The sequence below is a fragment of the Lipomyces doorenjongii genome (assembly GCF_038497915.1).
Source record: "Lipomyces doorenjongii strain NRRL Y-27504 unplaced genomic scaffold V1508scaffold_1, whole genome shotgun sequence".
Taxonomy (NCBI): Eukaryota; Fungi; Ascomycota; class Lipomycetes; order Lipomycetales; family Lipomycetaceae; genus Lipomyces; species Lipomyces doorenjongii.
Genome location: NW_027118068.1, coordinates 659,209 through 680,875, shown reverse-complemented (window position 1 = coordinate 680,875; position 21,667 = coordinate 659,209). Strand labels below are relative to the sequence as shown.

The 21,667-nt window shown below is 47.6% G+C and overlaps 12 protein-coding genes across 12 annotated transcripts; 7 read left to right on the top strand and 5 right to left on the bottom strand.

Annotated features, from left to right (window-relative positions):
- Nucleotides 1-440: 440 nt before the first annotated feature.
- Nucleotides 441-2,636, top strand: V1508DRAFT_429650 (PSP1 C-terminal conserved region-domain-containing protein; the record flags this gene model as incomplete). The annotated part of the gene is made up of 2 exons (XM_066941893.1): nt 441-2,455; nt 2,510-2,636. 2 exons carry the CDS (start codon nt 441-443, stop codon nt 2,634-2,636), a joined length of 2,142 nt encoding a protein of 713 aa, XP_066799186.1.
- On the top strand, nt 2,574-3,030 carry V1508DRAFT_14304 (uncharacterized protein). The gene has a single exon (XM_066936017.1). The coding sequence runs from the start codon at nt 2,679-2,681 to the stop codon at nt 2,925-2,927; it is 249 nt and encodes an 82-aa protein (XP_066799185.1). The 5' UTR covers nt 2,574-2,678; the 3' UTR covers nt 2,928-3,030.
- A 564-nt stretch (nt 3,031-3,594) lies between these two features.
- Nucleotides 3,595-4,887, top strand: V1508DRAFT_408138 (uncharacterized protein). The gene has a single exon (XM_066938970.1). It carries the CDS (start codon nt 3,915-3,917, stop codon nt 4,719-4,721), a length of 807 nt encoding a protein of 268 aa, XP_066799184.1. The 5' UTR covers nt 3,595-3,914; the 3' UTR covers nt 4,722-4,887.
- Nucleotides 4,779-6,204, bottom strand: V1508DRAFT_408137 (P-loop containing nucleoside triphosphate hydrolase protein). Its single transcript, XM_066938969.1, has 6 exons — nt 6,078-6,204; nt 5,881-5,952; nt 5,630-5,810; nt 5,389-5,558; nt 5,279-5,341; nt 4,779-5,233 (listed from the first exon to the last, which is right to left on the bottom strand). Exons 1-6 carry the CDS (start codon nt 6,110-6,112, stop codon nt 5,176-5,178), a joined length of 579 nt encoding a protein of 192 aa, XP_066799183.1. The 5' UTR covers nt 6,113-6,204; the 3' UTR covers nt 4,779-5,175.
- A 336-nt stretch (nt 6,205-6,540) lies between these two features.
- Nucleotides 6,541-7,758, bottom strand: V1508DRAFT_346980 (putative pla2g4b; the record flags this gene model as incomplete). Its single annotated transcript, XM_066936677.1, has 5 exons — nt 6,541-6,908; nt 6,958-7,107; nt 7,160-7,362; nt 7,422-7,536; nt 7,584-7,758. 5 exons carry the CDS (start codon nt 7,756-7,758, stop codon nt 6,541-6,543), a joined length of 1,011 nt encoding a protein of 336 aa, XP_066799182.1.
- Nucleotides 7,759-7,976: 218 nt separating this feature from the next.
- Nucleotides 7,977-10,827, top strand: V1508DRAFT_363283 (uncharacterized protein). Its single transcript, XM_066937265.1, has 8 exons — nt 7,977-8,259; nt 8,325-8,378; nt 8,433-8,487; nt 8,543-8,916; nt 8,970-9,150; nt 9,201-9,263; nt 9,316-9,995; nt 10,046-10,827. Exons 1-8 carry the CDS (start codon nt 8,119-8,121, stop codon nt 10,565-10,567), a joined length of 2,070 nt encoding a protein of 689 aa, XP_066799181.1. The 5' UTR covers nt 7,977-8,118; the 3' UTR covers nt 10,568-10,827.
- A 306-nt stretch (nt 10,828-11,133) lies between these two features.
- V1508DRAFT_394430 (uncharacterized protein) lies at nt 11,134-13,671 on the top strand (the record flags this gene model as incomplete). The annotated part of the gene is made up of 3 exons (XM_066938003.1): nt 11,134-11,333; nt 11,390-13,512; nt 13,565-13,671. 3 exons carry the CDS (start codon nt 11,134-11,136, stop codon nt 13,669-13,671), a joined length of 2,430 nt encoding a protein of 809 aa, XP_066799180.1.
- Nucleotides 13,672-13,755: 84 nt separating this feature from the next.
- Nucleotides 13,756-14,864, bottom strand: V1508DRAFT_408122 (uncharacterized protein). Its single transcript, XM_066938968.1, has 4 exons — nt 14,368-14,864; nt 14,231-14,301; nt 13,963-14,178; nt 13,756-13,909 (listed from the first exon to the last, which is right to left on the bottom strand). The coding sequence occupies exons 1-4, from the start codon at nt 14,825-14,827 to the stop codon at nt 13,862-13,864; spliced, it is 795 nt and encodes a 264-aa protein (XP_066799179.1). The 5' UTR covers nt 14,828-14,864; the 3' UTR covers nt 13,756-13,861.
- A 167-nt stretch (nt 14,865-15,031) lies between these two features.
- On the top strand, nt 15,032-16,190 carry V1508DRAFT_408120 (60S ribosomal protein uL13). Its single transcript, XM_066938967.1, has 3 exons — nt 15,032-15,285; nt 15,384-15,506; nt 15,566-16,190. Exons 1-3 carry the CDS (start codon nt 15,252-15,254, stop codon nt 16,006-16,008), a joined length of 600 nt encoding a protein of 199 aa, XP_066799178.1. The 5' UTR covers nt 15,032-15,251; the 3' UTR covers nt 16,009-16,190.
- Nucleotides 16,191-16,504: 314 nt separating this feature from the next.
- Nucleotides 16,505-17,013, bottom strand: V1508DRAFT_401537 (uncharacterized protein; the record flags this gene model as incomplete). Its single annotated transcript, XM_066938424.1, has 4 exons — nt 16,505-16,540; nt 16,615-16,706; nt 16,775-16,943; nt 17,005-17,013. The coding sequence occupies 4 exons, from the start codon at nt 17,011-17,013 to the stop codon at nt 16,505-16,507; spliced, it is 306 nt and encodes a 101-aa protein (XP_066799177.1).
- A 542-nt stretch (nt 17,014-17,555) lies between these two features.
- On the top strand, nt 17,556-19,607 carry V1508DRAFT_408112 (glycoside hydrolase superfamily). Its single transcript, XM_066938966.1, has 7 exons — nt 17,556-17,753; nt 17,808-17,823; nt 17,878-17,985; nt 18,033-18,055; nt 18,104-18,199; nt 18,249-18,326; nt 18,381-19,607. The coding sequence occupies exons 1-7, from the start codon at nt 17,681-17,683 to the stop codon at nt 19,520-19,522; spliced, it is 1,536 nt and encodes a 511-aa protein (XP_066799176.1). The 5' UTR covers nt 17,556-17,680; the 3' UTR covers nt 19,523-19,607.
- On the bottom strand, nt 19,519-21,080 carry V1508DRAFT_408110 (uncharacterized protein). The gene has a single exon (XM_066938965.1). It carries the CDS (start codon nt 20,670-20,672, stop codon nt 19,611-19,613), a length of 1,062 nt encoding a protein of 353 aa, XP_066799175.1. The 5' UTR covers nt 20,673-21,080; the 3' UTR covers nt 19,519-19,610.
- Between the last annotated feature and the right edge of the window lie 587 nt (nt 21,081-21,667).

The window sequence follows — 21,667 nt, the reverse complement described above, 5'->3', positions numbered from 1 at the left end:
GCGGCGGATTGCTGCGCGGCTAACAACCCGCACGTGTCCGCTGTTACCCGCGTCGCACCAACCTTGGCCCTGGCACATAGATGACTCAATACGATGCTATTGCCATAAATGGAGCACATTGTGCACACTTAGACCCAAGCCACATTTAGACAGCTAATTTATGCCATAACATCCAGTGACATGTCGCTACTCATAGTGAAATGTCACACGACCCCCGCTCGGAGTGTGACCTACCAGACGTCATCGATTTGGCGTACTTATGTTCTCCTCCACTGAGCCGCCAGTTTTGCTGCGTGCCCCTTCTCCAAACCACTCTACTATCCTTGTCTGTTCGTGCGGTGTGGCCTTTGGACACACTTACTGCTCTTCGCACATCCAGCTTTTGTACGCATATTATATAAAAGATACTATATCATTAGACATCGTCCGTGCGCATTATGATGGCTCAGCCTGTCGTTCGACACTCGCGATCTCGGCCGTCTTCACCTACATACGAGACCGCCGACGCCATGCTAGACCGCAAAGCTCCTCCGCCATCCTCATCCTCACCAACGCGTTCTATTTCGTCGGCTCCAAGACAGTCGCACGAATCGCCGCGCTCTGCCGCACCTGGCCCGATCGGTTCATCACGGCTGCAGCCGAGATCCTCATCCAGCGATCCGTACTCAGCGGTGTCGGCGGCGGCGAAAAGCTCCAGCCCGGCCCGCCCTCAGCTGCCGTCGTCCATCTTCCCATCATCCGTGCATCCTGAAGACTCCTCTTCTTCCGAGAACGACGATGACTTCACTTTCACCATCGATCAGTCTCTCCGCGGCGGCGTCAGCGCAATGTCCTCCCGCAGGCCTTCGTACGCTGCAGAGTTCTCGTCTCGCCCCCGGGGCGGTCTTAACGTCAACCTGCTCGCGCCAGCTACGTCCCATCCTGCGGTGCCGAGCATCGACACCGATCGATGGTTCAACGGACTTTCCTTGTCCAACGATCGATCCGCTATCCCTCAGTGGAGCAACATTTGGCACGACAATGGGTCATTGCAGCAAGCGCCACGACGCGCATCTCAGTCCCCTTCTTCCCGCGGTTCGATCGGCGAGAGTCCTGTCACCGGCACGCATCAACAGCAAGGCGGCCTGCCTGTCAGTATTTCTCCGTATCCCAACTACAACCGCACGTATCGAAGCCTGAGCTTCTCACAAGGCGATGGAGGTCTGCATTCACGCAGTCACAGTGGCCAACTGCATCCGTCTGTCTTGCGTGAGGAACTTTCAGAGGACAGTGCTGTCTTTGACGAAGACGACGATCATCTTCCAAGCAATTTTGATGCGTACCAGCAACAACGTCAACAGCCACGCCGATACGATCCTCTCGGCTCTGCGACCGAAGCCATCAAGAGACTGTCCGTGTCGTCTGGTCTTGAGCGTCCGCAGAATGGGGCAGGTGGCAATAGTCTCTGGTCCGACAGCAACCAAATGCGCAGATATTCGCTCGACAACAGCAACTACCAGCAGCCTTCTTTGCCCACATACATGAACGGCAACAGCATCCCGCAAATCGGAAATACCAGTAGTGGAGTTCGTAGTGGATCTTCATTAAGCAACGGCAGCAATGGCCTCCCGCGAGCGCCCACTGGCGGGTCAAGTGGCGTTAATGGAAACGGCATTGCGTATTCGAATGGCAGCGGCATGCCAACCCCGGGTACAGCGATCAACTTCAAGGACTACTACAAGCCTGGGTTTACGTCCGGTGCGATAATGCATATTGACAACGCGGCGACAGGATTTGGACCGCTCAATCCGATCAACGGACTGAATGCTATCAACAGCTTCGGTATTTCCAAGCCGAGTAGCCAAGATCGAGACTCGAACGAGCCGCCTGAAGAGGTAGATTTGTCGATGGATTATCCCACGGCTTGCCGTCTATTCGCTCCGTACTTTGACATGCCGCGATATAGCGCCAATCAACGGTACCATGACATTGCTGCACATGGTACAGCGAACGATGCGGTCATGAAGACCTGGAATCTTCCATATCCGATGACCCAGCGACTCTACTGTGTCGAGTTCAAGGCTGGCAGAATCGACGTGTTTTACATTGCCGAGGGTTCCAACTTGGACGTCAAACCTGGCGATGTTGTCATTGTCGATGCTGATAGGGGCCGCGACCTGGGACGTGTTACGCATGTCAACATCTCGGTAGAGACTGCACACGAGATAAAAATACAGCAGCACAAAGAGCAGCAGTTTGCTCTGCAGCAGAACGGCGGCGAGGTCAATGGTCAGAGTGACAGTGGACCGAACCCGATGACTCTGCAGCCAAAACAGATCATTCGTTTCGCGCAACCAATGGAAATACAGCAGCTCGCTAAAAAGAAGAACGACGAAGATCGTGCGCTAGAGATTTGCATGCAAAAAGTTGAAGAAAGAGGAATGGTCATGCACGTTCTAGACAGTGAATACCAATGGTACGTTCCTTGATCTTCCTGTCAGCTTGCTACTAACATTACGATTCATTATAGGGACCGGCGTAAGCTTACATTCTTTTACAGCGCGCCGCGTCGCATTGACTTCCGAGAACTGGTCCGCGACTTGTTCCGGGTCTACAAAACTCGCATTTGGATGTGTGCTGTCGTTCAGCAGCTGTAAGCTAATTGTCGTGCGCTTATATAGAAATTGTTTCGGGTTATAATGGGTTCTGGTTGTGTAAGAAGAAAATTGGGCTTGATATTATTGGTTTTGTTATTTGGGTCCCGGTTGTTTTATATCCTCTTTTGTTTTATACGCACTTCGCTTCCGTTATGGCAAAGAAAATTGTGTACTTTAGGACTAGAGATTGTATTGGGTCTGTTTACGGTTTCTTTTTCCTTTTTTTTAAGTTTTGGCATCCTCATCGTTGTTACCAAATGGGGGATAGCTGTCATTTGTGATATGAGTTAAAGTATGATTGGTGTATGCGCGTGTGATGAGTGTTGTAATTTCTAATTCGGGGTTTCTTGTCATCATTCTTTTGTAAAAACTCTTCCTTCGTTTTCGTCGTTATTATCTGCTTGATGGTTTTATCGATTCATCGTCATTCATTGAAGTGTGATACAAAAATTGGGTGGCTTATACGGTGTTAGCTTGTCCTTCGTCAACATTGTTTTATCACAGATATTGCTTACTATCATTTGAGTAATGGAATGCGAAGGGTGAGAGAATGGGCATTCGAGTAGTGATGGCGATGTGATTATGTCTATACATATTGGTCTTGTTCTTCTTGTTATGGTTCCGTTAGATCAATGTTGTTATCGATAGGAATGTATGTATATATGGTATTTGGATAATCTCGTTATGGCGGCGTAGTTACGAAATTTACATACCTGAATTAACGTGTCGGCTTGACGATGTACATTCGACTCCCTATCCATAGTAATTCAATTTGATGAAGGCAATTAAACCACTCCTAATAATAAATCAGCCTAGTCCGCCAGCAATTTGACTCAACCAAAGTTCTTTATACCCCAAACCCGATGCCGTGCCACAAAAGCATCTAACGATCAATGCTAACCAAACTCATGCAAGAACGAATAACACGCCAAAATAAAGTACCTATACCCCTTACCCTGTGAAATTTTCATAGTTTGCCTCTGTGTCAAGGTTTTGTCGTCTGAACAGATTTTGAGAAAGACTGCGAAGTGGCTAGGTAAAGGATAGTGTATCAATAGGAGGTGATACGAGATATTTTGCTATATCGTTTTTAAAAATATATCTGCGAGAACGTAAGGAGAATCCGGCGGCGATTGTTTGCGACCGAACCAAAAATTGGGCTCTGGATTATCAGTGTCATTTCTCGGACCTTCGACTTTTGCCTTGAAAACTTGGTATTCGTGAGCCAGTCGGATTTGCAAATATTAATTATCTAACACTTTTTGTTTTACTATCGCAATGTCGCAAGCGGAGCTAGCGGGGTCGACGACGTCGACTGCCGGCAAACAACTTTCCAAACGCAAGGCGCGGGCAGCGCAATTTCGCGACGCAGTGAAAAAAGGGGAAAACTTTAGCAACAAAAAGACAAAATCGCTTTCGGAAGCTGACTATCTGGCATTGAAGGAGGCAAAGGAGGCGAAAAAACAGGCTAAAATCGCTGAGCGAGAACAACGTGGGAAGGAGGACTTGGAGAGGAAAAGAGCGAGAGAAGAAGTAGAGGGGAAGAAACGGAAGGGTATCGATGATGAGGCGCCAGTGGAGAAAACGGATGGGGACGGCGATGTGCAGAAACCGAAACGGCAAAAGAGAGAGAAGAGCGAGAAGCCTCAGGGTCCACGATTTATTCTGTTTATCGGGAATTTACCGTACACGGCCACGCAAACTGCGCTGCAGACGCATTTAACTGCAAGTAAGCCGGACATAATTCGCATTCCGACAGAGAAAAATACACAGAAAGCCAAAGGCTTCGCGTTTGCGGAGTTTACGGGCCAAGACGCGTCAAAGCGGGTGAACGCGTGCCTGCGGTTGCATCATACCGAATTCGAAGGGCGCAGGATTAATGTGGAGTTAACAGCCGGAGGCGGTGGCAGCGGAACGAGTCGGAAACAAAAGTTGAAGCAGAAAAATGAAAGGTTGGAGGCTGAAAGACGGGTATTACAGGAAGCTAAAGCCACAAAGGAGAGAGCTAGGATTTCGGCCAACAGTGTAGGTGAACAAAGTGCCGATGCATTCATTCATCCGTCGCGACTGGCAAGGGTGCAGTGATTATGTATATACGATATGGGCAATGCATTGGTTGGGTTAATAGTACATATATAGGGTTCTTGGATACAAAAAGCACAATGTAACATGCATATGCGCTTCTTTAATTTATCTCTTGATTACAAAATTTGGCATACTAGTACAATACAACACAACTTACAATATACAATACACAAATAAAAAGCGCCCAAAACAGTGACTAAACAAGAAATTCCCGCAAAACAGATCCATATTTGAATACCCAGACACGCAATATCTAGCAAAAGAAAAAGCCAATATTAAGCAAAACTAAATTAAGGATACACGGTGTGCGAAGCAAATCTGAATGATGGGCGCATATCCGTAACGTTACGTAAGTGGCTTGTTGATGAATGCAATGCTCTCAGGGTCTAACAGATTCTATCGTACGCTACACATCGTGTAGCTTGGATAAATATATGCGTTTATATTCCATGTCTTACAAGATGGTGCACTTTTTCTGCTTCTTCGGAATTGGTTTTGGAGCCAGGACCGCCCTGTTAACGTTAGCAATGTTTACAGAAAATAGTTAGTAGACTCACTTTATTGCCTCGTCAAAAACATTCTTTAATCCCTTCTGAGTCAATGCTGAGCATTCCAGGTATCTACCAAACGTTAGGCAACTTTCCATCATATCACTCAAGTCACTTACTTTACTGCGTGGATGTCTTTGGCCATTTGCAGACCCTGTGGGTAGGCTATCGGCGCCATTCGCTTCTCTCGTAACTTATCCACAACTTCTTTATTTTCTCGCAAATCCAACTTTGTACCGACGAGAATGATTGGAGTATTCGGCGCATGATGCGATATTTCAGGGTACCACTACTTCTGCATCAGTCTCATCGCTGTACACCCCGAGATACAGTTGTTGTATAAATTACAAAATAATTCACCTTTGTGCGCACGTTTTCAAATGACGGTGGACTGACGAGCGAGAAACAAATCAAGAACACTCCAGTTTGTGGGTATGATAGAGGCCGCAAACGGTCGTAGTCCTCCTGGCCCGCCGTATCCCACAGACCAAGGTTTATTGGCTTCGAATCCACCATTACATTTGCCGAATAATTATCAAATCTGCATACACAATTGTCAGCACTAAGAGAGACAAGCGCGATGTGAGCACGATTTGCAGTGCTAAACTTACACGGTTGGTATATACTCTCCTGGAAATGCATTCGTGGTATAACTTATAAGTAGACATGTTTTGCCCACAGCACTGTATTATAGACATTAAACGATTAGCATTTAGAAGAACATCAGAACTAAGCATTGCTGGAGCACCAATCGTGGCAGCTCGGACGAATCACCTTGACAAAATTCCTCAAAGTATTTAATACGTACCCGTCGCCTGTGACCACACATTTGATGCTCTGCATACTCGCTAATTTTTGTTCGCTGCTACTTTAATTGATCGAAATATTCCGTCCCAGACTGATTTCTGTTTGAATGAGGTAAGTGATAGGGCACTAGCAGGTTATGATTTTGGCACGAACAGACAATGGCACTTGCAGTTTTAGCTTTCTTTACCTCCTTGCATGCGCCGTTGGGACCTGACGCATACGCACTTTCTGGTAGCCCGCAGCATAACATCCTCTCTACTCCACAAATCGCCGACATCATTAAAAATATTAAATTAAGGGTACTTCAAGCCATGGTATGGTAATCTTAATTATACGATTGTGTGAATTCCTTCCGTGAATTGGATATCCAGTTCATGTATTACAACACGCGTCGAATATATCGTACAACTGCACTACCTTACATCACCGACTTATTTACAGTTCTGCCTATGCATATGCGACGTCTATATATTGTCATCTTTCACGCAGTCACTGTTATGATCAACGCCAGTAAGCGAGTTTGAGATACTCTGCACAAAGTTTGCAAACTGCCATAGTGGTCCGGTGAAGTCCATATCATACCAGTAATTGACGCTGCAGCAAAGTCCCTCTTTGTCCGAAACTTGTATTACCTTGTGGTACCAGAGTGCTGGCAAGTAGAGAATATCTCCCGGATTCAAAATTACTTCGAGCACGCGTACCTTGGATTGCCAGTAGTCCCTCGAGTCGACCGCGTCCGGATCCAAGGTAGGCCAGGGCTGGCGTTCTGTTTCGGCCGCCAAGTTAAAGCCGACGGATAATTTTTGGTACGTTGCCTTGGTCAGCATTGACTCTGTCACAAGTTAGCGCTACGCAATGGCGACACATAACTTGAATAATACCTTTTACGCAGATATGTTCAGCTGGGGATATCAGCTTGAACACTTTCTGACCTAAAACCTGAACGTGCAGGTTCTCGTACGGGTCCTTATGAAGACTTGTTGTGCTTCTACTGCTGCCTATCCACAAGTTCACCGCCTCAGGCTTCGAGTCTAGTATAGTCAGCATTATCATTCAGCACGCAGCCCAGCAAAACTAACAGACTCAATGCCTCCGTAGCCCATGTGATGTCCATCGCAACATCGTCTAACAACTGCGGAAACTCCGTTGGCATGTTATTATTCTGCGACTGCATATAGCAGACAGTATCAGCGTCTAAGTCAAGTAATTTGTCCATGAACTGAGGGAACGGCAGATGAGAAGTATGTGGCTGAACGAACATGCCGTCTAGAGGCGCGTCTGCGTTTCTACATGTCGGCTAGTATCGGGACCATCTAGACCGTAAACAAGAAAATCGAAATCTTACCCAAGTGGGGTCTCGGCAACGCTGACCGTGGTGTCCCTGAGTCTGTCGAGAAGGTATTCCTTCGACCATCGCCTGCCAGAAGTTGGATTGAAAGCTGGCCAGTCGAATGCTGCGGCTATTTAGAATGTTAGCACAGCTCTATCATTTACGCGCACCACGAACCTCTGTAAATAACCGGAAAGTTTGTATGAACTTGTCGCAGAAACTCGAGCGCGGTCGGTATAGAAGGGCGGATGGGCACGAACGACGGGGTAAGCTCATGCTGGAGGTCTAGTAGATCGCTGACGATCGTTTCGAGTGCGTCGACGGACGGTTGCTGGAGAATCGAGTGGACCATTATGGGCACGCGACTACAGACATTCGAGAACAGGTTTTGACGCGCCAACGATCAAAGGTGTAGTATTGTATGTAACTTTCGCTAATGGCGATGCCACCTCGGGACGACGTTTTCAGCCTCTGCTGCGCCTCGACTCTATTAGCGAGCACCGCCTCACGGGTGAGGTTTGGTCTGCACTCGCGACTTTCAGCTGCCAACTTTATTGATTTATATATACATCTATATCCTCTAAAAATACGTCCTTCCCTCCCGTGTCTCCGGCGCATTTATACACTTCAGATTCGGCAGGCTGTTTAATACATATCCTCAGATAATCGTGTCCGCATAGTAGTCAGTCTGTCAGTCAAGTCTGTCACAGCCATGACCGACTCGGGTTCGCCCGTGAGCACAGCTGGTGCCTCCTTCTCCGAGGTGAACACACCTCAGCTTACCCAGTCTTCTTTCGATGACGAAAATTACAAGCGTCGTAATTCTCAGGCTAATGAGATTCTTCAATCCGATGTGTGTTTGATTTCGCTATACTCGTCTACTCATGTGCTATAGTATACTGACCATGATGTACATAGATCGGCGTGGAATTATTACTTAAACGCCTAAAATCGAGTATTAGCTCTGGCAAGGTCGGTTTTATATGTGCCGCATGTCTATAGAAAGTATTTTAATGGTAGTTGCAGGATTTTACGGCTTTCATTAAGGCGCGATCTACCCTAGAAGAACAATACGCTCGAGGTACTTAAGAGGCCCGTTCTACGCATCGCTGGACAGCTTGCTAATATCTGCGCAGATTTGACTCGCAGTCTCAAATCAGCACGTGAATCTATACAAAAGTCCGATAATCGAAGCGATTCGTTCTCGAGGAAATTCGAGGAAGCCACGAATATGAACGAGCAGCTCGCAAGACAGGGTCTCCACTATGCAGGTGAACTGTCGAAGATGTACGACGATTTGTCTGATTTGTGCAAGAGCACGGAGCGCAAGCGCAAGGAATTGAAACAGAAGGCTACGCATGATGAGAAGGTTGTGACGGATGCGGAACACGCCGCCGAAAAGAGCAAAGCGAAATATTACTCTCTCTGTGAGGAATTCCACGCTGCGCGTACGAATGACCCGACCAAGCGATCTGGTCTGAAATTTAAGGGTAGCAAGACTAATCAGCAGGTAACGCAGACACAGTCTTATTTAGAGTCGATAATTACTAACCGTGTGTGTAGGTTGTCGAGGATCTGGAGAAAAAAGTAAAGACTGCTGACCAGGATTATCGCGACAAGGTCAACGCTGCAAAGGTCGCCTACAGCCAGCTGGTTAGGTCCCACAGACCGGAGAATGTCAGGGCTTTGCGTAACACTTTAGCGATGTTTGATACTGGTCTCGTTCTTCGTTTTGAAGATTTCGGTATGCCTCGCTGCATGATATAAAGGCTTCCAATGCTAACTAATATTCAGCAAATTTGACGGAGAGATTGGCACTTAGTAATGGCTTGAGTATCAGTCCCATGCAGCCTGGTGGTAAGTGCGCTTGGAATTGTTTCAAGAGCGTAATTATTGAATTATTATTTAGCTTCCAGTCTGAAGCAAATTGCCAAAGACATAGATAGCGAGAACGATTTCCTCGGTTTTGTTTTGAAATCGCAAGGCTCTAGTGGTTTGAAACATAAAGGTGTTGAGTACGTCCAGCACGATTACATAACGAATGCCTACACAGCAAATTCGAATCGTGCGACAAGCCGACCCATCCAGCCACCATTGTCTGCGGCGGCAGCAGCCGCCAGTGCCAGTGTCACGGCTGCCGTTAAGCCGTCGCAGTCGTTCGCTTCGAGCACAATCGCTAGTACAGTGTCGCCAAGACCTGGACAACCACCGCTTTTGCAGCAGCAATCGTCGTCATCACTTCGGCAGCAACAACCGCCTCCACAGCCGGCTCGCCCACTTCAACAGTATTCGGTAGCTCCGCAGACAACTCCAAAGCAGTTTGAGAGAACTGCGCAGGCCTATATCCCGGCTGTGGTCCCACAGAACCAGGGACTTGGCCTGTCGTCAGCTGCTGGACAGCCGTTGGCTCCGGAGGTGAATGGACATGTTTCCAATGCTCGCGCTCGATCAAGCAGTAATGGCGTAGGTAGTTATAATTACACCGCGCCACCTGTCGCCAGCCGTGTGTTTGGTGTGCCGTTAGAGATTCTGACTGAGCATGATCGTCTAAAGCTTAATGCGGCGGATGTCGTTGCGCCAACGTTTGTAGTAAGCACCAGATGTCGGGATGTCCGGACGATAAGCTAACAGTTTGGTAGGTCAAAGTTGTGCATGCTATCGAACAATTCGGTCTCGATACTCAGGGCCTCTATACAGTACCAGGGGCAGCTGAGAATATTGAGTACATCCAGGCTCTGTTTGAAAGTGCCGACTCACTGGAAGTTCAACTGGATAATCCGGCCGCATTCCACAATGACATACACGCTCTTGCGACAGTGCTCAAGGTGTATTTTCAGCAGCTACCGGATAAATTGCTTACTCGACTTTTTCACGACGAATTCGTGGAATCGGCGAAGACGGCAGACGATATCCTGAGGCGGGATAAGATGCATTTGCTAGTCAATGATCTCCCTGACGCCAACTACATGACGCTCAAGTACATGATTATTCACCTTAACAAAGTGCAGGAGAAGTATCGTATGAACAACATGACAATAAGTGCATTAGCTAGCGCTTGGGGTACGACGTTTGTTGGGGGCGACGTTTCGGAGGCGGAGTTCCATTCGACTGTCGTCAACACGATCTTATCCAACTGTTATGTAATATTTGATCCGGATTAAGCCCTTTAAGCTATGTGAATATGTAAAGAGATATCCCATTTTGCCATACCGAGCCGCTGGTGTTAAGGCATATCGTGTATTATTATGACGACTTGGGTTATATTTTGTGTATTGATACGATAAATGATTTTGGTGTGGAGTCGTATTATGTATGTGCAGTAATATGAATTGTAATTAATCTGTGTGTGGCAAAGTGGAAGTGTGCATCTCAGTAGATCGCAGTCGGATTACAACGCGGATGCTGACGGGGTAAATATGCGCCAAGCAGAATTGGGATCAAAAACGAAGTGAATGCACGAGTAACCAACAGTACACTCACCGCCGCGAATATCGACACAGAGCCTTGGTTCCTTCGCCCATCATCTCTGCCGTGAATGGAATTACTTCGGCATATAATTATTGCTAATTAAGTCAGTAACGTCAAGTACGCTCACTGCGCACTCTCTGACTAGCGACTCTATAATCAATTGCATGCATCGTCCAACCTGGCGTCCGACATCGACCACTACACCTGCACAGACTACGCCTGTGGGCTAGTCTCCATCGTCGCATTCCCATACGACGCCATGCGTAACAAGTTCAGACCAAAGCACCAGCGTCTCATTCTCCAGTGCTACCCTGGCGGTAGATCGCAGGAGAAGCACCCCAACACGTCCGAGCTTTCGTATCTGCTATATTACGTCTCCACGCGGCGCACGAAACTACAGAAAGTGGGTCGGTTTCTAGAACGGAAGGTTCGGTCGGATGTGTGGCGAGGGCGAGCAGGGTATGCTGGAAAGTCGTGATGACATCACTAATTGGCATGGACTGATGATTCCACAGGAATGTACAGGTTACGCTCGATATCTCGAAAGCCCTAATTGACAGGTGTCCCAGTGATCTCAATGTATTTGCAGATTTCATAATATCAATTCTTATGACGGTATTGAACTCGAATGATCTCGCGCTGTGCCAGTATACCGACGCAACATTCCAAGCCTTTTGCGAGCACCATGACGGCGGCTTATTGGCCGATGATCAGGAATTTGTCCGGAAGTTCGTCGAGTTACTGAAGTTATACATGAAAGTCGGCGAGCGGACGAAGATGACTAATGATTTGGGTTGGGTACTTGTCAGTTTGAAAGCAGCAAAAAGCATTGCTGCGTCCGAGGCTATCTCGACATCGAATGGGCAGTCGCGCGTGCAGATTGACATTATCGCGCCAGTTATCTTGCACCAAATGTATTCGGATACGGAAGATGACTTGTTGATTCTGGATGCGCGCGCCACCACTTTGGAATCTTCGTCAAACGAGGCTACGACGCGAACACCGCGCACCAGTACAGGCACCATCCGTCCTCACCATACGGATGACGTGGAGGATGATTCCGAAGGCGACAGTCCGCAGCATGAAGCCAGTGTCCTTGCGTTACAAGCTCTTCGGAAATTATTCGATGCGATTCACGACAATGGTGTGTCACAGATTCGATACGCATCGATTGCAGTGGTGCACTTCATTATTGATCATCCCAAGAATGAAACCTGGGCGACCAACATGATCGATCTCATGGCGCGATGGACGCCGGTTCAGCTGAGGTTTGTCATCATGAGAAGCCTATTAGAAGTTACGGCTAGCCTGGCTATCAATGAAACCTCAAAGCACTTGGTTGTTACCAGACTCATTTCTTCATTGCTCTCGTCCAGTGTCAACCTCGTCGGACTTTCGGTTCTCGACGTCCTGCATGTTTTATTCTCTCAAATTCTCAGCCACTTGCACCAGCAGGCTAAAGGCGTCAAAGACGAAGACGGCGCGCGCAAAATCCTCCTGGACAAACTTACCCTGGCTATCGCCGATCTCGCGACTCACACATACTATTCCGACCAAATATCCGACATGGTAACCGAAATTCTCGTTCGCTTGCGTCCTATCACAAATGAAGAACACCACGAGAACGCGAATGGAAACGGCACAGCCACATTACGCACCATGCGAGAAATATCTGAGCCGCCATCGACAGTCGGGTCCTACGCGAATCTCGACAAATACATCCGCAAAGGCAAGAGCCAGAAAAATATATCACACAAGCCGGCACTCGTCATCGGCCTCAAAGTTGTCAAGGAAATCCTCTCGGTCGCAAATACCGTGGAATCAGGCGTTACTCGCAACATCGTCCCGTTACAGGCTTGGAATCAGACCGAATGGGCAATAACAGAAAAAGACGCCGGCGTGAATATCGCGTACGTCAACGCGTTATTGACGTACTTCGACCTCGAGATTGGTAAAGATCCTGAGGTTCTTGACGTCAAGAAGCTTTCTACGTCGGGTTTCCTCGCGCGACTTCATCTTGCGTTGTATGACTACTGTTTGGAATTATCGAATAAGCAAGAAGATTTCGAAATTATCAACGTACTCTTGTTAACAGTGGTCGACAGACTAGGGCTGTATGGAATTCTTCGTGGATTGCCGATGGTGCTACAATTGCAAGATACAATCCATAACTTTTTTCTGGACGGACACACAGCAGGAGGGCGACCGGAGAAATCAAAGCTTCCGGCACGTAATCTGATATCGTTGGACAGTATCATCCTGACGTATATCTCGGCTGTTGCGAAGAAACTTGGCATTCCAGATTTGGATGGCGTTGTTGAAGCTGAGATTGCGAAACGGAAGGCGGCAACCGAATGGGATGAGAGTATCACGAATCCACCAAAGCCGTTGTCGGTATCTTCAAGGAAGACGAAAGCGGTTGTGACTAAAGGAAATCTACATATTGCCGAGTCGAGCGATAACTCGGAAGACGAGGAGGAAACTTCTAGCACTGCGGTTGTTGGTAGTAAGGCGGCTCATGCTCATGTGGATCGTTCCGTGGTGAAGACGTATTTACAGGCTACACCTTTGAAGATGCCCGACGAGATTAAACTGGAACTTACAGCAGAGTGGCAGCGGGAGCTGATCATTCGGCAAGGTATGTGGAACTGGGGTATCCTCCAAAAAATGTGGAACTCATTCGCAAGTAGAAACTGATTCAGCGCAATCATCCATTGGCGACTCGGAACTGCCTCTCATTCGCGTACGGTCGCGAACAAGATCAAAGCCACGTAATCCCATACGATTGGAGTGGTAAATTAAAAAGTTAATTGACGTTGTGAGTTATTGGATCTACGAAATGTGAGCAGAGCATGAGATGCATTTGGTTGTCTTCAGGGCATGTAGCATTAGATCTTTCCTTCGTGGATACTACGTTTTTATTGGTCTAGGCGTGGTATTCTTTTAGTTGGTGCAATATAGCACTTTATGTCAATCTTATCAATCGTTCAGCCACTGTTTTCATTTGGATTGTAGAACTTTATCTCCAAATTGTTCTAAAGTCCACGTTAAGACCATTCGCTGCTTGGTATAAAAGATTGTCACCTACCACCAGTTCAAAATAGAGCAAATGGCCTTCCGTCGCGCGCCATCGATCGGCAAGGATCTCGAATACGTAAAACCCAGATCCCGGATCTCGTGATATCAACGTGCAAAAGTCGACTAGATATAAGAATGTGGAACCTAAGCTAGGCTTTTGAGTTACATAGTCAAATTGTGATCGAACAACGTCAGCAGGGGAAGCTGTTACGGAGGAGCTGATGAGCTATTGAAGAATTAGTATATGAGCAGGTAAGAAGGAACATCCGCAAGAGTACCATTGAAGTGATGTTGTATGTGCGAGAAAATCTGCCTAGAAGCTTCAGAAAAGTTTCCATATATGCGTGACCTGCAGTGACCAGCAAATCAAATCAGTCTACGGAGAACGAATCTTAGTTGCGTTGAATACTATTACCCATCGGCTGATCATTTGCCATGGCGCGGGAATAGGTCGCGCTAATTGAATCAATTACCAAAAGTCCCTTCATCTCATGATCGATATCATCTACACTTGTCGCTTGATTTGTTGCGTTTGCGAATGAGTTCTCTAGTTCAGTCATAGATTCTTGCAACCCAGTCGCATCGAATACGCGAATAAACTGCACATTCTCAATGGCCTTTCCCAACTTCTCATCAAAATCCGTCTCTTTGTTATCCTCGTACTGACGACGAAAATGAAGCTTCAAGATGTCGCGAAATAAAAAGCCCTGAAAGACACCAAGCGTGTCGATCCAAACAGCTGTACGCGTCGGATTCGCGACTAGGAATTCAGCGAGCGCGTGCATGGCAAAGATAGATTTTATATCATCCTGCGCATGGCCTGTTAGTACTGAAATTCGGGAACATGGGAATATGTCGCGGAATATTGCTGCCATGGGCAACTTGGTTTAATGGGTATCTTATTTGTTTACCGGTCAACGCGCCTTATTGATCCCGCCGCGCCGCACAGAATTATACACGCGTACGGCGCTTAGAAGCCATAAAATTGGACGTTTACACAAGAGCACAGCGATAGCTTGGACTCAGAGTAAAAACCCTACATATGTTTGCTTAGGGCTGACTAAAGCAGTCACAAGCAATTGAGACTGTGCACTCTGCGTATTCCGTGGAAACTGTTGCTGGGGTCATACACAACCCAACCGTGTGTCTGAACGTAGTGTCTACACAACCAGCCGTGATCAAACGACGAACAGCTCGAATCATACCGGCAACACCAACCAACAACCAACTTCACGCTCCGGTCAGCACACAGCACAGCAAAAGTAGGATTCTTTTGTTGCGACTTTACAAGAGGATAATATGAGCACTTTCGAGTCGGTTATTGTCATTGACGGTATGTTATTTTGCTTGGGACCAGTAATGGATATCGATCATAAGATCTACGAGAATAGAGGACTCCGTGAATTAAAGTACTAATGGTGATGTGACCAGGCAAGGGACATCTCCTTGGACGTCTTGCTTCCATTGTTGCGAAGCAGCTATTGAACGGTCAGCGCATTGTTGTCGTCCGAACCGAGGATCTCAATATTTCTGGCGAGTTCTTCCGTGCTAAGCGTATGTTTTTCGAAAGGCGTTTGACAGTATGGGCAGCGCAGGTAGCTAACATTATCTAGTCAAATACCATGCCTACCTTCGTAAGGGCACTAGATATAACAAGACCCGTGGTCCATTCCACTTCCGTGCTCCATCGCGTATTTTCTACAAGACCGTTCGTGGCATGATTGCGCACAAGACTGCTCGCGGCAAGGCAGCGCTTGAGCGCTTGAAGGTTTTCGAAGGTGTCCCGCCACCATATGACAAGAAGAAGCGCGTCGTTGTTCCACAGGCGCTCCGTGTGTTGCGATTGAAGCCCGGCCGAAAGTACACTACTGTTGGTCGGTTGAGTCATGAGGTCGGATGGAAATACCAGGACGTGGTCTCGCGTCTGGAAGAGCGACGAAAGGTCAAGTCGGCTGCATACTATGCTAAGAAGAAGACTGAGGCTGCCAAATTGGCTTCGGCGAAGAAAGCGGTTGCGGGCGAAGTTGACGAGAAGTTGGCGGCTTTTGGGTATTAGATGGTTTTTAATAGGTGTATGTACGAGCAAAAAAGTAAAGGAACGGCGTGAAAAGAGAACGGGAAAGGTTTGTTATACATAGTCCCTTGCTGTCTCTTCGTTGTTTGTAATCTATGTATCGGTGGATATGAAATAAAAATATGGTCAAATGTAGCATATGTCAGGAACCAGGAATGTTAACCTTATGATATCTCACATCTAAATAACATTGGTAAATCACGTAGCGCAGATGCGCTGTTTGACAGCCTGCTTCTGACGGCATATTAATGCGCAGCAAATTGCTGTCAGCATGAACAGTTTAGTGAATGGGATCACAAACAGTACTGATGTGAACACTTCACCAATATGATTGCTTTACATCATACTCATTAATTTATAGACTCAAAACGTGTATGCAATATTTTAACCAATCGAACTCAAAAATTCATTAAAGAGCCCATATCCTAAACTCCGGGACAATGCACATATTCCACTCCCCAGTTTGTAATGTTCGCTCTCAATTTTCGCGCCACTGATGGAAACATTGTGTACACTATTCGTTTGTCAGTTATCTTCGTACCAAGCAAGGTAGATTTTATCTAGAGAATAAATTTGGATGGAACGCACTCTGTAGAACGTAGTCATCGGCTCGTCCGCACTTCGAATCTGAAGCTGGAAGAAATAAGCTTTATTACTACCGCATTCCTGTGGACATTGCGCTATCCATCGTTAGCAATGACTCTACAACTGCGACAAGATGCTCGTCCGTTAATAAAACATGACTTACCTGTCGTCTGATCTGCGTTATCCCAAGCACCTTCACCACCGAGTACATCATCTAGTTGTTTCCGCTTCATAGACTTGCGCTCGTATATCTGCATTTTGTCCTGGATTGGGAATTCGTAAGGACATGTCTTGCATTCGAAACGAAAGCCACCAGAGTTTGATCTCGAGATCTGCAAAGAGAGATTGGTCAGTGAATAAAGTTATCGTGTGGATGAAGAGAGTGAGACATACGACCAGCATGTTCGAGCAGTGAGGACAAAATGTTAGCATTGTTTGAGTATTGTGCTGTATTACTGCAAAATGCACGATGAGGAGCATAGCTGGACGAATTGATAGCGCAAGATGAAAACTTCGCGTGTCGTGCGGCGCAGTCTGGTCCCCCATATGTTCCCGCCGAACGGCTGATCCCCTAAGTGTGCAGACTACTCAACCTTTCACTGGGATAGCATATACTGTCGCATTAGAGTACTCAATATGAAAGAAACGAACCAGACCCAGATATATTTATTGTATTTCAATAATTTATTCAAGTTGACCTTAGATTAGCTACACGTGCAGCCCCATGCACTACAGCGCGGTGGCGTGTCAATATTCCGTTAGTTGCAAACATCATGAAGAATATCTGAAAGTTCCCAAACATGCATAAGGATTGTGGCTCTAAAACTAAGACGAATGTCGATTTAGTACGTAATTTCTGTCCAGCCAATATAGTAAGCCAGTTGGAAGTGAAACTGAACCGATCGGCAGGCGAAGGGCCTGGTTCCTGACAAATTGTGAATAGAGTTTGATCATCAGCCCTTAGCGATAGCAGAGGTGCTTGCCAATACCGCAGATCGGCAGTCAGCTGGCGACAGTGAATATAAGAGACTGTGCCGGCTGTCTTCCAGATTCGCATTCAGCAGGCAACATGGCCGAAGAGAACAAGATGCCCACCGAGGAAAACGCGACCATGCTCCAAGCATTCGAGTGGTATGTCCCTGGTACGTCCACACCAAATTGCCAGTTTTGCTCAGACTAACGGTTAGTGCATATAGACGACCACACACATTGGTATTTCGTCACTCTTTCGACATTTTGCAGGACGATTAGGCTCACAAGATATAGGAAACGACTCGCTCGTGATGTCGAGAAGTATCGCGCTATTGGCATCACTGCCATGTGGATCCCGCCCCCATGTAAGGCTTCGTCACCTTCTGGGAATGGATATGATATGTATGTACTATTGTATTCGTTATAGGTGATGTGTCTAACGGGAATAGATACGATCTCTGGGATCTCGGAGGTACGATCCTCGAGTTGTCGTCATTGAGGCCTGTCTGACCTTGTCCAGAGTTCGATCAGAAAGGTTCCGTTCCAACAAAATGGGGGAATAAGGACGATTTAGTCACGCTAGCCAACAAGGCCGAGAAAGCCGGGGTCTTGCTCTGTAAGATCTCGCTGATCAGAATGTTGGATGCATGTTGCTAAACACGCAGACGCTGACGCCGTGCTCAACCACAAAGCAGCAGCTGACGAAACTGAACGCTGCCGAGTCGCAGAAGTCGACCCCGAGAGTACGTATGGTCGCATTACCTTTTTGTCTTCCCTTCTGGTCTAACATCTGGCAGACCGCACGCGGTTCATCTCCGATGAGTACGAAATCAACGGCTGGCTAGGTTTCACGTTCTCTGGTCGCGGCGACAAGTACTCTTCCATGAAGTGGCACTGGGAGCATTTCTCGGGAACGGATTACAACGCCGAGAATAAGAAGACGGCGATTTATAAGATTCTTGGTGACTTTAAGTCTTGGGCGCAGTCAGTCGACAATGAGAAAGGTAACTTTGATTACTTGATGTTTGCCGACATTGATCATTCACATCCAGAGGTGAAAAAGGATATCAACGATTGGGGGATCTGGATCGCGGAGCTGCTGTCGTTGAGAGGGTTTAGATTTGATGCCGTGAAGCATTTCTCGGAGGAGTATTTGAAGGAATTTCTCACTCAATTGAAAAGGAACGTGAACGAAGACTTTTTCTTTGTGGGCGAGTTTTGGAAAGATTCATTGTCGGACATGTTGGGATACCTCGATCGTCTTGATGACCACAAGTTCAGCTTATTTGACGCGCCGCTCGTGTACAATTTTTCGGAAGCATCAAAGACAGAATCCTTTGACCTACGCGCGATCTTTGACGGCACGCTCGTGCAAGCGCGTCCCATTTCTGCCGTGACACTGGTCATGAACCATGACACACAACCGCACCAGGCACTCGAGGCGCGGATCGAGGGATTTTTCAAGCCGATTGCGTACGTTTTGATCCTCCTCCGTCAGCAGGGGTATCCATGTGTGTTTTGGGGCGATTTGGAAGGGATTTCAGGGGAGTATAAAGAACAGCCGAGTTGCGGGGGCCAGCTTTCGGATATTATTCTGGCAAGGAAGTTGTATGCGTATGGCGAGCAGGACGATTATTTCGATTACCCCACGTGCTTGGGGTGGGTTCGTCGCGGCGTGTGGGATAGACCAAACGGATGCGCGGTCGTTGTTTCGAACGCGGGTCCCGGTGAAAAGAGAATGTTCGTTGGCGAAGAGCATATAGGGGAGATCTGGACCGACGTTCTTGGGTGGGAACAGGGCGAGGTGCACATTGGCGAGGACGGAAATGCGGATTTCAAATGTCCTGCTACTAGTATCGCGATCTGGGTTAACAAGGACGCGCCAGGCCGTGACCAGTTTGGAAAATTCATTCCCGGCAAGGGATTTTGCAAGGAGTAGTAGTCTAGACTGGACGATACACGAGTAACGACCAGTTTGTACTTTTTACATTCTACAATACATATATACATATCATACAAACCAGCCATCAATTTGCAACAATACACCGACCCCCATCTTTTGTAGAATCCTTGAAACTCCGAATAGCAGCCCGTTGTCTAATAGCCTGTTCCTCCCTCTCGATCTTGACCAACGCGTCGCGGCATACGCGCTCATCAAGTTCGACTTCTTCTGCACGGATATGCTGCCAACTCGCATGCCTAGAACACCGTCGTCGTTCAAGCATGCACACATCTTCGACTGCGTCATCGTCCGAGTTTCCGACGACGTTCAAAATGTCCCGAAGATCGAGCTGGACCGTGACTTGCTGCTTTGCCTTTCGCCCGCGCTTCCTCTTTTCCCCGTTCACAGTACCAGCACCAGCACCATCAACCGCGCTTGCACCGTTTTTCTGCTCGTCTTGAGTCTTTTTGAACTTGCGTATCCGGTCTAAAATCCGGGCGCCTTCATCCGAATCGCACCATTCGGCCCACTCAGCGTCATCCCATACCAACTTCCTATCAAACCCACACACAGTCTTCTGCGCAGTCGCGCGTAATTTAGCGTACTCGATATACCTAGCCTTGTGCTCAATATACTTCAATCTCTTCTCAATCTCTGCCTTTTGTTGGTTCAATGCCGATAACCGTGCTTGATCTTCGAGAGTGAGGATAGGAGAGGATGGTGTAGGCGGGACATTGCCGAGTCTTTTGAACTCCCGCACATTCGAGACGGAGTAGAGTATCGCGGATAACTCCGAAACCGAGATGCCAGCGTTGCGGAGTCCGTCGTCTGTATCTTTCGAATGGGCTTGGATGTTCAGCTTGAACCAAGCAACTCCATGCTCGGGTGTGCAGAACTTTGACTTTTTATCCCCGTCGACCAACGCGGGATTATCGCATCCAGGCAATCGGCATTTTCGCTTCCACGTTGTCGTGCCGAGGCGTTTGGACGTGCAGGACGGACAGGCGTACGTTTCTATCAAATGGGACTGGGATTCGCGTATCGAGACGCAGGAGCCGTGGTACCAGTCATCGCAGAAGTCGCACGCGATCATCCATTGGCCGGTGTCGGGTTTGCGGCAGATGCAATAGAGTTGCTGTTGTGGCATTTTTGTTTTGCCGATGTCGTGGTGGTGGTGGACCCGTGATGATGACGCCCTGTGTTGGTAAAAACGACGCGCGTTGGGAGTGCAAGTCAGTTGATAATATGTCGTGTCTTAAGCTGCGCGAACCCCAGTGGACTTCGACATAGCGTGGACACTGCAGGAAAGAAAGCTAGGGGGGTATACGGTGACACCACCGCTCTTAACTCCTTGGCGCGAGGGCGGACAGAAGGACAGCGATAATATGCCGGACCCGGACCAGCCTATCGTGGGCAATGGGAATATTGGTGGCGCGAGCGGTAATAGTAGTGCTAGAGTCGCGATGATGGATGAATTGGCGACGGAAATTTGGGGGGATTACGCGAATCAGGAACAGTTGAATCGGAGAAAGAGAAAGTAAATAGTTGAGAAAGAGTAGGTTAAATGGAAAAGAAGATATGTGAGGATTGGCTGACAAGCGTGGAGTGCGACCAGACAGACTAGACCCTAACCCTTTAACTTTATGGATAACGTTATTTGTATGGCAGCGGACCAGCCCGACTTCCTGGCAGACATAAGTTACGACATTCTGACTGGAGAACAGTGGTACGATTTCGCTTTCATGTTCGAAGACAGCGGATATGAAGTATACGATGGTCGTGGCCGTGAGTACTTAGAAGAAGGTATTCGCGAGGAGATCGGTGCGCCGACTCGGCGCAATTTTGCTCCATTCTCATTTCATTGTCAACTGCTGCTATCTTCGAGATTCCCCTCTTAGCCATATGTCTATATCCTCCATCAAGGCGACTTTTATCAGTACTATCAGATATATCTGTCTGTCCGCATTATTTCTAAAAGTTGAATTGTTGCCTACCGGAGTTTGTGTTGTGTATTACACTAGTTTTGCTTGGGAACTTCACGCTGCAGCATCGCAGAAATGTGTGCCATTTCCCTTCCATAACAATCTGCATGTTCAGTCTGGATGCAAATTGGCCCCATGCCAGCCTGACTCTTCGGGCCAA

What these genes read in the sequence shown, in the direction of transcription:
- V1508DRAFT_408120 (XM_066938967.1), top strand. Translation starts at nt 15,252, where the DNA reads ATGAGCACTTTCGAGTCGGTTATTGTCATTGACG. An exon ending in GTCGGTTATTGTCATTGACG is followed by an intron (nt 15,286 to 15,383) that starts GTATGTTATTTT and finishes TGATGTGACCAG; the next exon opens with GCAAGGGACATCTCCTTGGA. An exon ending in CGAGTTCTTCCGTGCTAAGC is followed by an intron (nt 15,507 to 15,565) that starts GTATGTTTTTCG and finishes AACATTATCTAG; the next exon opens with TCAAATACCATGCCTACCTT.
- V1508DRAFT_408112 (XM_066938966.1), top strand. Translation starts at nt 17,681, where the DNA reads ATGGCCGAAGAGAACAAGATGCCCACCGAGGAAAACGCGACCATGCTC. An exon ending in CGATCTCTGGGATCTCGGAG is followed by an intron (nt 18,056 to 18,103) that starts GTACGATCCTCG and finishes GACCTTGTCCAG; the next exon opens with AGTTCGATCAGAAAGGTTCC. An exon ending in GAAAGCCGGGGTCTTGCTCT is followed by an intron (nt 18,200 to 18,248) that starts GTAAGATCTCGC and finishes CTAAACACGCAG; the next exon opens with ACGCTGACGCCGTGCTCAAC.
- V1508DRAFT_408137 (XM_066938969.1), bottom strand. Translation starts at nt 6,112, where the DNA reads ATGCAGAGCATCAAATGTGTGGTCACAGGCGACGG. An exon ending in GGAGAGTATATACCAACCGT is followed by an intron (nt 5,811 to 5,880) that starts GTAAGTTTAGCA and finishes TTGTGTATGCAG; the next exon opens with ATTTGATAATTATTCGGCAA. An exon ending in GTTTTTGACGAGGCAATAAA is followed by an intron (nt 5,234 to 5,278) that starts GTGAGTCTACTA and finishes TAACGTTAACAG; the next exon opens with GGCGGTCCTGGCTCCAAAAC.
- V1508DRAFT_14304 (XM_066936017.1), top strand. Translation starts at nt 2,679, where the DNA reads ATGGGTTCTGGTTGTGTAAGAAGAAAATTGGGCTTGATATTATTGGTT.
- V1508DRAFT_408138 (XM_066938970.1), top strand. Translation starts at nt 3,915, where the DNA reads ATGTCGCAAGCGGAGCTAGCGGGGTCGACGACGTCGACTGCCGGCAAA.
- V1508DRAFT_408122 (XM_066938968.1), bottom strand. Translation starts at nt 14,827, where the DNA reads ATGGCAGCAATATTCCGCGACATATTCCCATGTTCCCGAATTTCAGTA. An exon ending in GGCAAATGATCAGCCGATGG is followed by an intron (nt 14,302 to 14,367) that starts GTAATAGTATTC and finishes TGGTCACTGCAG; the next exon opens with GTCACGCATATATGGAAACT. An exon ending in TGCTCTATTTTGAACTGGTG is followed by an intron (nt 13,910 to 13,962) that starts GTAGGTGACAAT and finishes CGTGGACTTTAG; the next exon opens with AACAATTTGGAGATAAAGTT.
- V1508DRAFT_408110 (XM_066938965.1), bottom strand. Translation starts at nt 20,672, where the DNA reads ATGCCACAACAGCAACTCTATTGCATCTGCCGCAAACCCGACACCGGC.
- V1508DRAFT_363283 (XM_066937265.1), top strand. Translation starts at nt 8,119, where the DNA reads ATGACCGACTCGGGTTCGCCCGTGAGCACAGCTGGTGCCTCCTTCTCC. An exon ending in ATGAGATTCTTCAATCCGAT is followed by an intron (nt 8,260 to 8,324) that starts GTGTGTTTGATT and finishes TGATGTACATAG; the next exon opens with ATCGGCGTGGAATTATTACT. An exon ending in CGAGTATTAGCTCTGGCAAG is followed by an intron (nt 8,379 to 8,432) that starts GTCGGTTTTATA and finishes TGGTAGTTGCAG; the next exon opens with GATTTTACGGCTTTCATTAA.